Source organism: Mercenaria mercenaria, chromosome 15 (assembly GCF_021730395.1).
Source record: "Mercenaria mercenaria strain notata chromosome 15, MADL_Memer_1, whole genome shotgun sequence".
Lineage (NCBI taxonomy): Eukaryota > Metazoa > Mollusca > Bivalvia > Venerida > Veneridae > Mercenaria > Mercenaria mercenaria.
The window spans coordinates 45,070,717-45,084,770 of record NC_069375.1 but is presented as its reverse complement, the minus strand read 5'-3'; the positions used below and the strand labels follow the sequence as shown (position 1 = coordinate 45,084,770).

Sequence of the window (14,054 nt, the reverse complement as noted above, 5' to 3'; positions counted from 1 at the left end):
ATCAGAAACAAACACAATACTAATTTGCATCAAACCTGATTGTACGTGATTTTTTCTTTTAAAAAGTCCAGCATTTTCCAGTACGATCGCCAGAGAAAATATTTATACATAGATTTATACAAAACAAATAGCACAAGTTCTATACTAATAAAATTTTATTTCACCGCACACGGGTGGTAAACGCGCAATCCAATTCCCACTGGGAATACGCTAAAAATGGGCTGCGCGACTTCCAGTGCTGGTGTTGCGCATCAATATAAACAAAATCGAGGTAGGTGGGTTTTTGTTTTTGTAAATAATGACATATTTACGAGTGTTTTCGAAAAAGCAGAATGCTATTCGACACAAATATGATAATACATCATATGTGTAAAATATCTGGTTTGTAATTTATGATTCGACTCTATTATCACAAAAATCAAAAAAATCATAACTTCACATACCTCAATTTCGTCTTTTTTTACGCGCAACACCAGCACCGGACGTTGAGCAACCCATTTTAAGCGTATTCCCAGCAGGAATTGGATTGCGCGTTTACCACCCGTGCGCAACTTATGAACGTGTTTAAACAAAAGGGGAACCAGTGTTCGAAATGTATGGTTTGTTACTGTGGCTGTCTGTTTGGAAAAACGGGCATGCGCAGTGTAATAGTATACCAAAACGTCTTTTCTTACCTCTTTAACCGGATGCAATAGATAATTAACTTAGCATGTTTTATCCGAATGACTTAAAAATAAAACCTTTTCTTGCAGGCCGGACAGGATTTTCCCGTGTTTTTTTTTTTTTTTTTTTTTTTTTTTTTTTTTTTTTGTGTGGATGTAAGATAACTCTCGCGCCGTAATTTATGAATAAATGCATAATGTCATACCAAATTATAATAAAGTAGTACATAAAAAAACGCATATGTTTTCATTATTAATTTTTATTATTTGAAGAATACCGCATGAAATAAAAGGAATTTATCTGTGGTTGTAGATATGGATGGAAATATCCGGCGCTCGATTAACTGTTTTGCGTTAAGTATGCAGAGTCTCGTTGCCGTCTAAACAGTTATCTTCGAACCGGATATGTCCGTCTGCACCTACGATCAGCGAAACAGTCTTATAATCTAGCATCTGGAAAAAGAAACGTACCAAGGATAAATGACAACCCGTTTGTTCATCTAAAATACCGGTACTGGTTTTTCGTTACTATCTCATATTAACGAACATGAAACTGTTCCAGATAATGTCATACACAATGTAAAGTGAAAGGAAAACTTGGTTTTAGCAGAAAGAAACTACAGGTAGTTCTTTAGAGGAATAAAATATAGAAAATGTTACTGAAAGGGCGTTCGCATGAAGTTACATGTGTTAAAAAGGTAAATATCATTTATATAATAATTGTAAGTGTAATATGTGCATGTAATAAAAAGATTATTAGATTTGCATCTAGAAATATGCACTCGTTTTTTCGCGGAGTGATACTGCGCTCCTAAAGTCGTGCAATATATTCCGCTGCAGAACTCGTGCATATTTCCCGATGCAAATTTAATAACCGATAAATGTGGTGCAAAACTAAGTCATAGACGACTTTTAATGAGGAATACAGTTCAGCAAGTAAGAAACAGAACTGCATAGTTCGATTGCGTTGTGTAGTGACCCGCTTTGAACTGCGTTGCGTTAGTTTTTTGGCCGATTTTTCAGAAACAAAACCGAAAAATTCTATAAAAAATACGCATGGTTCGTTGAGTAGCCCTTTAAATATGAAGTATTTCAGTCATTACTTGATCACGATAAGCACCTGATACAATGCGAAGTTCTCAAAAAGTGACAAAAATCCGCTCCTTCCCTCGCCAGACTGTACAAATGTATTTGATTAAACGGCACAGATCTGAGCTTAATGCATATACGTGCTAAGAAAAGGACACATTTGCGCACTAGGTGCACCCATCGTTTTCATTTAATTCGGCATACAACGGGTAGAAATTCCTATTAGTCATACTTACAAGACAAGAAATGTGTAATTTCGTCGATATTTCTCCACTTGTTCTGCTTAATCCGAATGCACGATTATTGGCCAGATATCTACGAAGTAGTTATGGACGATATGTGTAACATCTTTCTCTCCAGTTGAAGTAAAACATTACCTTTCTCTTTAAGACCGTGTAAATAGGACATACAATATTGGTGAAGAAATTATAGCTTTGGTGAAACTATACAATGGTTATGGTAAACGTAAACATAGTGGTGGAGATCATTTGAGAGCGACGCTAGAAAACAAAAAACATAAGGCATCGGTCCCTTGTGTGGTGACTGACAATAGAGATGGAACACAAACGGTGGCGTGTGAGTCATTATGGACCGGGACGGCAACAATAAATGTACTTCTAGCATATACAAGGGAGACAATTACATCAATCTATCGGATAAGAACACAAGTAAGTGTACACCTGCTACACACACTTCAGAGTAAGTGAATTGAATTATTTATTTGTTTGGTTTAACGTCGCACCGACACAATTATAGGTCATATGGCGACTTTCCAGCTTTGATGGTGGAGGAAGACCCGTGCATTATTCCATTATGAGTGGGCACCTGGGTAGAACCACCGACCTTCCGTAAGCCAGCTGGATGGCTTCCTCACATGAAAAATTCAACGCCCCGTGTGAGGGCTCGAACTCACATCGATAAGGGGCAAGTGGTTTGAAGTCAGCGACCTTAACCACTCGGCCACGGAGCCCCCCCCCCCCCACCCCCACCCCTACATGAGACCTCGGAGTAGAATAACATGACAATAAGAAGTTAGACAGAACGGCAATAATTCAATATTTACTTAAAACAACTTGTCCATGAACAATTTTTTGGGAAGGAATGGAATTTAGTAACAGATGGTCTCTTGTAGCAATTAACAAGGCAAGTATATATCCACCCCGCTGTTGTCGGTGTTGGTCTCCAAACAACCTTTAGATCAGTTTGAATATCACATTTACTGCTAAGTTTACTTGTAGCTTTTTAAACACCCCTGTATTATTTCACACCGTTGCTATATTCTAGGAGCAATAACGAATTAATTATTTGAACAAAAGTGATACAATATAAAAGTTTTTATCATCGCTTTGTAATAATAAATTTAATTTAGCTTTTTGATATGACATCGAAATCAATAAAATATTTTGTTTTGTTTAAAAAAGAATAACTATTCGCCTTGACGCACTTTGTAGGATGAATCCTGTTGTACATGTAGGCATTGGAACAAATTTCTAGTAAGCACTATCAATTTTAGATATGTGTGTATATAGCTAACTGCACCAAAGTACACAGTCTGAAAAAAATACTTAAAATATCATTTTCTGAAAAAGAGTTACATGTATCTGAGCTGAAAAAAAAATGATCTAGGGTAAAATATTTGGAAGAAATTGAGACAAATTCGCTAAAACTTTATTTTAGGCTTAGATGACTATGCACATTTTACATCTAGGCATGAAAAAAACATGCATAATTACTGCAATGGTCAGCACTTTGTTAAGAATAGTATGTAAAGTGTAAAGATAAAATCTTTTAATGCCCTAATGCCCTAAAATTGAAAATAAAAGAAAAGGAAAGTGTGTCATTTTATGTTGTGAAATTTGTCAACAAACAGGCATGTATATATCCACCACCAACCAAACCCCTCAGTTGTCGGTGGTGGTCGAATATAGCATATATTCACACCGTTACTATATTCTAACAGCTATAACGTGACAACGAGGATAAGTAAATGTTAGAAATTAGTTATTTCCACATAAGTGATATAATGCCGTTAGAAACATGTTGAGTTAATTCGAAAAGTAAAACATTAAATTATTAAAGAAAAAAAACATTTATATTATTCTTGTCAGATATCGGAAACTTGAAACCTATGTGGCCTTTTCAAAACAAACATGAATCAATGGCGCAGTGGTTAGCAGGTTGGACTACAGCGCCAGCGGTCCGGGTTCGATTTTCGGTCGGGGCTGATATCCCGACTAGTATTTAGTGCTGGGTGATTTACTTAAATTGGTACTGTTTCTAGCAGTAGTGGCCTAGACTGGATGCTGAGGAGGTAAATATGACACCTGCCATGGGCTCGGCTAGAAAAAAGTTGTTCAATCCATTCCAGCGGCTACCGACGTTAAACAAGAAACTGTTTTACCTTTACAAACATGTATCTTATTATTGTCAGGTTTTAGCCACTAGAAACATATATGGAATGTTCAGGTGTAGAACTTACAGCTCACAAATTTCCTACAGCGAAGATACTATCTGTCATCCGAACCATACCTATCTGTTAAAGCTTACAAACTACACAGAACTTTGTAATATGACATACATCAACTCAGGGATGCCGTTTTATTGCGGTAAGCCAAAGGATGAGCATTTGCTGTGCCAAGACTTGGAGCTCGTAAGAACGCGGCAACCATTTCCAGAGCTTCCGGTCACAGAATGCGAGGACACATTATTGAAAAGGTATGTGAATAATTATGTTACTAACAACAGTTCATTAGCTGAACTGATTTTATCGAAGAATATGTGGAAAAAATGCATGTAATAAGACTGAAAAGAATGTTATTTAAATCGAAGATTTCAAATATCTGAGAACTTTTAATTTATATTTAGTTGAAGACCGATAAAGCCTATAGTATTTCTATCACCTTTCATACTTAGATAGATGTATATTATGTAATAACTGATGGAAATTGGCGAATATGGGTGTCCATATTCTTCGTCCATCTTAGAGAAAAAATGAGATGTTCACTACTTTTCATTCATTTTCGTTATAGAAGACGGGTGATGATGTGAAACTATTATTTGAGGTATGAATCAAATTCATTAAGTTGTAAGAGACACAGAGTAAAAGTGCATCAGAAGAAAAACGAGAAACTCTTAGTACTTGTGTGAAATGACCATAATTCATGGACTGTTTCTGGCAGGGTTATGGCTCTTGCGTCATTTGATGTGGGGGGATGATGTGGAACAGTCTTCAAGTTTATAACATTTATGTTTGAATCATATCCATTCAGTAATAACAGTAATAGAGTAAAAGTAGATCTGTTCAGAACATTGACAAGAAATTCTAAGTACAGAACGGTCATAATTCGTAGAATATTTCTTCCAGAAATCCATTTTCAAATCCATATTAACACAGAATGAAAGTGCATCAAAACTTTTACTAGAATCAAAAAAGTATAAAATACACAGAATGGCAACTGACTGTAATCTCGCGTGATCTCGTGTCAGAGTGTGAATCGGCGTTATCTTAGTAAAAACAAACATCGGCGAGCATAGAGTTACAATTTGTACCTTTAAAACTACATTTAAAATACATGTTAGCTTCTAAAACAACATTAGTTTAATGTGAAATAGTCTTAAGACACAGAGTACACGTTTCTTACCATCAAAAGAAGCTAGGTCATACGGTGATTATTAATTTACCAATGAATAATTGCTTTCGCATACAAAATGGCGCGTGGAGAACGCGTCACTTCCGGTAAACGAGATCTCATTCAGTTGTCACGGGATGTTGCCGAGATTTGCTCTATACGCCTTTCAAGTTGCCGATCTATTTATTTTTTATAGTTCTTTGCTAGAATGTAAATTTAAGTTTGTCGGATGAAATCGACATAATGTAAATGGTACAATATGGTCACAATAAACATACACTGTCAGTTTTAATCCTTCAATATTCATAAAGTATATCGTAACAACAGTTAACGAAAGGATATAGCACGCTAACATGTCACGAAGTAGAAAATTAACACTAAGTTAATTGAAATAAATAAAATGAAAGTCCTGAAGTATAAATTTATCGCAAAGTTTCTTTAGAGAGTAACACACAGTCGAAATATAATAAAGCCAGATTTTTTCAGTAAACCACAACGTTCTTACACACAGGTAAAACTATCACTTACAAACGTAATTTGTAGACACTTATTTTTATATATGTTTTACAAAAAAACGTGATCTTTATAAGTGATACTTTAGAAACACTCAAGATGCTGTTTGTCTCGAGAAGATTGACACATCCTACATTCAAAAGTTGTAATAAGACTGCGACCAACCAATCTGTCGATATTCACGCTAAATAATATATGCAGACTGAATAAATACGACCAAAAAAACCCTGCAAAAAACGTGCAATATTTGTATGTATAATAGTTTTAATTAATATCTGATCAAGGCGAGACATGCTAAAATCTGCCGAATAATTGATTTAATGGCAATAGTAATGGTCACAATGAAATAAAGGAACCCTAACAAATGATAAAAAGACGAAAACAAATATTAATAAATTTTCACATAGAAACCAGATATTTATAGCATGAATAGTTAAGGTACGAAGGTAGTAAGTCGCCGGATGTGCTCCGTGATCGAATGTAGTCCATATCAATATATAGTGCCATTTTCTCATGCCAGATATAAGCTTTATTGATGCTCGATTGTAAAGAGGAATGTTTGTGGGTGATTTTAAGCTACGTTTCAATTATGCTTCAAAAGTTGTATGGAGGCTGTTTGATAAAATGAAAGTTTCCTGATGTCTACCTACGCAGTATTAGCGTTTCGATGTAACTCATTGCAGACTTGGAGCAGTCTTCTGTAATTTATACCGGCGCTCCAAGTCTGCATTGAGTCACAGTCATTAGTGTTTTCATCACGTGTTTCAGTCACGTGACCATGGTTTCATTGCATTATGGTCAACCCCATATTTTTTTTATTCTTTGATTGCCTAAAGACAGACATTTAAAGGGTAGTCTCACAAGAAGTGGAAAGCTAGAAATGCTTATAAAAACATGTTATAAATTGTTATTTTTAATTACGGTGTTCCGTTTGGACAATCGTGACTTTTTATTTAATACTGAACCGCGATGCATGATGGTACGATGACGAAAACGCGATGGCGCGATGATGAAACAACGATGGTACGATGGTGAAAACGCGATGGCACGAAGAAGAAATCGCGATGGTGCGATGGTGAAATGTCGATGTAATATCGCGTTTTCATCATCGTACCATCGCGTTTTCACCATCGCACCATCGTGCCATCGCGTTTTCATCATCGTTCCATCGTGCCATCGCATTTTCACCATCGTTCCATCGCGTTATCACCATCGTACCGTCGCATTTTCACCATTGTGCCATCGCGTTATCACGATCGTATCATCGCGTTTTCACCATCGTGCCATCGCGTTATCACCATCGTACCATCGCGGTTTCACCATCGTACCATCGTGTTTTCACCATCGTACCATTGCGTTTTCGTCATCGTACCATCGCTTTCCGGTTAGAAATGCGTAGTTCAGTGCACTTGTATTTTTGTCAACAATAGATGAATGTATCTCAATGTATTTTGTGAGAAGAAATTTACCATTTAGATTCTCCTGTTTTGCAACATGTTTTACAAAATGTTCAGTGCTCAGTTCATTAAAACTGTGTAAAGTCTTCAAGGACACGTCCTTTGTATTTATTTTATGTATGCAGGAAAGTAAATAAAAAGCTGGATGTAATAGTCACATGATATATATCATTCAAACTCAGCTTATTCTTGTTAGGATGTAGAAGGTACATAGTGCAATGTGAAAATGAGATTGTATCAAGACACATATACTGTACCACTGCGCATGACCACCGAAAGCCGATGGTACGATGGTGAAAATGCGATGGTACGATGGTGATAACGCGATGGTACGATGGTGAAAACGCGATGACACGATGGTGAAAACGCGATGGAACGATGGTGAAAACGCGATGATACGATGGTGATAATGCGATGGTACGATGATGAAAACGCGATGGCACAATGGTGAAAACGCGATGGTACGATGATGAAAACGCGATGGTACGATGATACGATGGTGAAAACGCGTTGGTAAGACTAAGTTATAACAGGGAGAGAATGAAATTGCGCCAAAACTTTAACCCGAAGTTTTAAGTAAAAGTGGGCATAGTTTATAAAAAAAATGGTGCCAAAGTTTTTGCCCTTGTGCCATATGATTTAGGGGATAATAATTTTGAAGAACTATTTTCAGTTTGAATCAAATCGTTTTAATTATCAGGGATTGGCTGAAATTGCATCAAAACTTTAACCTGAAATTCTACGTAAAAATGATACATGTAAAATTTTCAGATTAATGGCCCGTCTGTCATATGATTCAGAATACTTCAGTGTTTTATATAGACATTACCTTTGAATTTCAGCGGACAAAGAGCATTGAAGCAAACTTTAACGGTTAATGTACAGAACAGCAATGGAAATGATAGTGTATCTATCATAGACAAACCGTCCGTACCTTGTTCAGAGTACAACATTGCCCTTTTATGGCAGTCGGGACAACCAACTGGCTTCTTCTATAATGGAGAATGGATTCTGCGAAACTGTCTCGGTAATATATGTCGTTTCCTAAAAAAAATCATTTCAATGCGACGATCTTGTTGTAAAAGCTTGTGTCACGGCACTGCTTTCATATATTCCGAAAATGATAACAAACACTGCAAGTAAATGATGAAAGAAAGTTTATTTAACAAATAATCAAGGCCTTCGAGTTGTTTATCGTCTGATGAACCGTGGTAAATTAGACGATAAATAACAAGAAGGCCTTGATTGTTTTCATTCTGACATGGTCATTGATATATTTTAATAGATATTATACTGGACTTAGTTTACGCGAGGAGTAATGTATCGAACGTCATGCGGCAATATGACGTCATAATTGACGTCATAATGCTCTCTTACCGGTCCGCGCGTCAACCGTTGTTTATCGCAGAATATATAGAGCTTGATTTTCTTCTTTGCTTAACTGGAAATAAAATCGAGCCATGTTAGAATAGTATATAAAAAAAGTGTATACAGACTTTTTGTTGAAATTTCGATTTCGTCCGACTTTGTTGTATAATATTTTCATGCTTTTAAGTAATGGTTGATATTATTAAACAAATGGCATTGCGTTGATATATATATTTATTATATTACATTAGTTTAACTTGAATAATATATCATATTCCCCAGTGATTTTATATCTCATGCGCAAAATCGTTATTTTCAATTTCTGCGCATGTGATATGATCCATAATTTCATATCAGATGCGCAACAGCGCTATTTTGTTGTTTTTTTTTCTGCACATGTGATATTATTTTTTCATATCTCCCGTTGAGAGATTGATACTTTCGCATTGATTAAAAGACTGAGACGATAAATTTTCAGACGGGGCGTTAGCTCGAGTGGTTTAATATCCAAGCATCTGAACAATGAACTGTGGTAAATTAGGCGACAATACACAAAAAGGCCTTGATTGCTTTCATTCTTACATGGTCATTGAAATAGTTTGATAAAAAATTATGTTGGGCTTCATTTATCCGAGTAGTAATGAACCGAACGTCTTGCATCAGTATGACGTCATAATGTTCTCTTACCGGTCCGCGCGTCAATATAATATATTTTGCACGTTTGGCTGAGTAAAAACTGAAAATTATCGACGTTAATATACTTTAATGCGGTGTCATTAGTGACGTCACACACCTAATTTGAAATGTACATGTTAATATGGGAAATACTGATGAATGTTAGATATTAATTTCATAAATTACACACGCTCTATATGTACTGCTGCCATTAGCATTTACAGATTATGTGACTTTTGATTTTTAGGTCACCATTTTTGCAATTGTTGTGACTTAAGGCAAAGAAGTATAAAATATATTTATATTTTTATAGCTCTTTGCTTAAGGTAATGGACCCGTAATGACAATCGGCAATTTCCGTTCGTTTCCGTTCGTTTCCGTATTCTATTAATGCGATCATTGTTCTGTTATGACCGAAGGATGCCGAAAATCGCATACGAATGTTACGCACGGTGGATTGTCATTACGGTCCAATACCTAAATGTTATCGTTACACAGACTAATTGTTTAACAATGTGTTCAAGGGTAATATTTTACAGAGACAATATCAAAAATCGAAGTATACAGTTAGAAAAAATGTATTAGTAAATTTCTTATTCATATTTTGATCACCTAGATCCTTCCAAATATTATTTATATGCTGAATGGTCATTTAGCTTCGAAAAATGACAGGCTGTAGAGAATGTTCTAATTAACTTGTTTTCCATATTAAAAGTTTCTTTAAAACACGTGTGTATTATTAGATAAGAAAAGGGCATACTGTGTAAACTGGTCTTTAAAAATTGTGATGCTTTATTTCACTTTACAGGTTTCCATGAAAATCGGTACATGAACTGTCTTAGAAATAAGCGTTTATATTTATTTGGTGATTCTACGAACCGGCAATGGTATACAGCAATAATGAAGCGTTTTAAATGTCCATCTGTTACAGAGAAATGGGATTTTGAAAAATGGCATAAAGACGCAGAGTGCTACAATAAACGAATTAATTTCAAAGCAGGCTGGTACCCGCATGCCCAGCCGTTTTACGTCGGAGAATTTTGGGACGACGCAAAATACACTTTATATTCCATCTCGCGGCGTATAGACAATATACCACGGACTGAACATGCTATTGTCATAATACATTGTTATTTGCATTTTGTGTCATTTCATCATAGCGTTTTTAAACAAAGAATCGAAATCATTCGTAATACCGTTGAAATGTTTTTAGCAAATAACAAACATTCTATAGTTATGATAAAAGCACCACATACATTTGAAGATTCGTCAGCCGGAAGATTGAGAATCAATGATTATTTTGGTTATGTTTACAGTAAAATTCTATATGAAGAATTTGAAGGTTTACATGACCGAGTTGTTTTGTTGAATAATAGAGACACTACTATAGCCCAGCACGTGAAATGGAATCACCCACCTGATAACGTTGTAAATGCTATGATTGATCAAATGTTAAGTTTTGCATGTGATCGGTGAAACTGATTCAATTGAATTAAATGCTGTTTTTGTGCGTTGAGACGGGTATAAACATAAACTGCGCGAGATATGTCTTTTTGAAAATACAAATTTCTGTCTTCTCTCTAGCCCAAACTTTTTCTCGAAATACAGCTTTTTGAAATGTTCAGTTTGATCCCCCAACATGCTCGCACGAATCCATTATAATTATTATTATTATTATTTTTTGTTGGAAAATTGAAATTTAGATTTTAGACCCGGTTTGAAGTTACATATTGGCTCGAAGTTAGCGTTTGGTCTCCTAGCTAACTGAGTTCGATGCCAACTCGAAATACTGCCTTTCGAAAATTGAAATTCTGATTCTCAAACTATTTAAAATCGGTCAGATTGAATTTAAACAAAATAACACGCTGGAGCTGCCACTGAGAGCGCAATTTAGCGGGTTTACAGGAAACCAGTCTTAACCGTTAGGAAACGTAAAGTTTGTAAGAAGTCACTGATATTATACAAGTAGGCTTCTTTTAAAAAAAGAAACCAAGGAGAGGTCCAGTGTTGCTTCTTTTTAAGTTATATCAGAGACATAGATCACAATCGTTATCTATGTCTCTGGTTACATGTATATGATAGGTTGTGCTATAGACGAAAAACAGTTTCCCTGTTGCAGGTCACTGTGACCTATTAGGTTATAATGCAGTAATTCGGTCAAAAATGTGCTTCCGTGGTGTAGAAGAAAGAAGTCCCTAATAAATAGATCCTAATTTTTCCCTTTTTCGCGCATTTGCGCGTAAATCGGGGACCAAATGGGCATTATTTTACTCGTGGAATGAATTTTACATAAAATAGGACACTTTTCATGCTAATATTCGCATGTTTTTGAGTTGTTTACTTGAAAACGAAAGTAGGGTGTTTATTCTGCGGACCGCTTTCTGAAATGCGGCAATATGAGGGTACCTGACTTCAGTTGACTTGCATTTCACTGCATACTATTCAACACCCCTTTTTCTTTTCGTTTTCTTGAAGCAAATGTATGGATATCTTGTGGAAAATAGGTCTACGACGGAGTGAAAATCTAGAAACTGTAACAAAATTGTTCTGAAGTAGCTGAATTTTATATGAAACAAAGAACAATTTGTTTTATTGGTATATAGCCTATTAGGGGTCATAGTCACTGTGACCATGACCTAATGACCTCAAAATCAATAAGTCATCTTCAGGTTATGACCAACCGCCAATCCGACTGTAGGCCCAAGCATTTCCTAGTTACTGAATTGAATTTAAAAATGTTCAAAAGCTACCACTGCAATAATTGTACACTGAACATGGCCTTGGCGAAAGCTATCAAATTAGCATGTTACCATTTTTGCGAGAACCTCACCTGACAGGCTTATTTGTCAACTGCCCCGTTCGTTTGCGCCCGAGAGAATAGCTTAGAAGAAAATCCCAATCGAACGGACGTTTGTAGGAAGTGATAAATTATATCATCCTTTTTTCTAATGTATTTTTTTCAGAGATTTTTTTATTAAGATAAGATAAACTTTATTTAGCGTCGATTATAACAAACATGTAAACATTAGCTAATACAAACTATTTTCCGACATAACATGATTAAACTACATTATTCTATTGTTAATGTGCTATTTGAAAAAGAAATCCTGACCATTTTATTTGTTCTAGTCTATTACTCAGTTTGTAAAGTTTATATGTCGAATTGCCACCTTGTTTCGATCACGTGATTAACATCTCCGACTATCGAAGCTCGGACTATCGAAGCTCGGAAGAACTCTTCTCATTCCGGCAGATCTCCCGAACGGGGCAAACGAACCCGCTAGTTGAACAATAAATTCATTTAACTGGACGAAATACATTTTAATGTGATTCAGTTCATATGCATATATCTTTGAATACTGCGAACACAGAATAGTAAATATATATCTATATATTTATTTTGTTAATAACTGAACCGTTTCCAACATTTGTAACAATAGTATTACACTATATTTCTTTATTTTAAACGAACAATTATTTTCGTCTTAGAGGATTTCAAAACTTACTTGTGCGCAAGCGCATTTTGGGCCATTTTAGACTGGCTCACCGTAATTTGCGGTAGAAAGTGAAATCTAACGCCGTAAAATCAGTAGATTAGTCTAAATCCTCCTAGTCTAAAAGCAAACTATGGAGAGGTCTTGATAGACCTCTCCAATGAGAATGGTCGAATTTTAGCGATAACGAAAATTTACGGAAGTTGCGTGTAGAGAAGCAAATTATTGTTTTCTTTTTCAAATCATTTTGAATAATCTATATAGTCACCAGAGGCTTTGTAAAATTATATTTCTAAAGTATAATTGATATTGTATTCCTTTGCACAACCCGTGAATTATAATGTGTGCAGTAATTGCAGTACAGTCAAACCTGTGTCAAAGACCACCTCTGAACAGAGAACACCTGCCTCTAAACAAAGGCACTTGAAGGTCTATCAATAAATATATACATTATCGTATCCCACCTACCTAATATACTATGAAATAGTACTGGATCTCATTCAGAGATCGAACCTGCATATACATTTTTATTGATGGAGCTTCAAACACCTGTGCTCTAAAGACTAAATGTTTTGTTTCGCATTTTAACATTTACAGTGTATTTTAACCTGTGAATAAAGACCACCTCCCAATAAAGACCACATTTTGGTTCTCCAAAGGGTGGTCTTTATAGACAGGTTTGACTGTATCTTATCTTTATTTTGCAGTGATAGTTACCGTTATTTCAGTGTTATGTTTTACGCCTAATTATTATGGATAATAAAGAACGAACTTACGCCGGCTGTTGGTATTTCCCAACCCTATGACACTCCAGATTTTTGTCCAATAACACTGGTTGTAACTAGACCATTTTACAGAATTCCAGCTTTGACCGAAGGAAATTCTGAAAATTAGTCAACGAGTTAATCTAAAAGGTTCATGAACAAGACTGCATATTTTTGCAAAAATGTATGCCTGTGTCTCAAAATAGCTGTTATCTATCAGTGACAAATATGCTATCAAAACCTTTTTCGGTATAAATTCAAATAGATATCTACTGTAGGTCGAAATATTTCATTTATATATTTTTTTTTATTCAGACCGCTCAATCTTTGGGTTCTTTAGAATGAAATATGCTGGTATAGTTAAATATTTTTTAATGAAAACAAGCCACAGAAAACGTAAAAT

General features: G+C 35.5%; 1 protein-coding gene across 1 annotated transcript in view; it reads left to right on the top strand.

Moving 5' to 3' along the window:
* The window catches only part of LOC123562676 (NXPE family member 4-like), a 36,093-nt gene extending 22,437 nt beyond the window's left edge, over window positions 1-13,656 (top strand). Inside the window, exons 4-7 of the mRNA XM_053524220.1 lie at window positions 2,142-2,419; window positions 4,183-4,466; window positions 8,193-8,377; window positions 10,202-13,656. Coding sequence (XP_053380195.1) covers window positions 2,142-2,419; window positions 4,183-4,466; window positions 8,193-8,377; window positions 10,202-10,869 — 1,415 coding nt within the window. The 3' untranslated portion in view covers window positions 10,870-13,656. The remainder of the gene's footprint in view (window positions 1-2,141; window positions 2,420-4,182; window positions 4,467-8,192; window positions 8,378-10,201) is intronic.
* The last annotated feature ends 398 nt before the right edge of the window (window positions 13,657-14,054 follow it).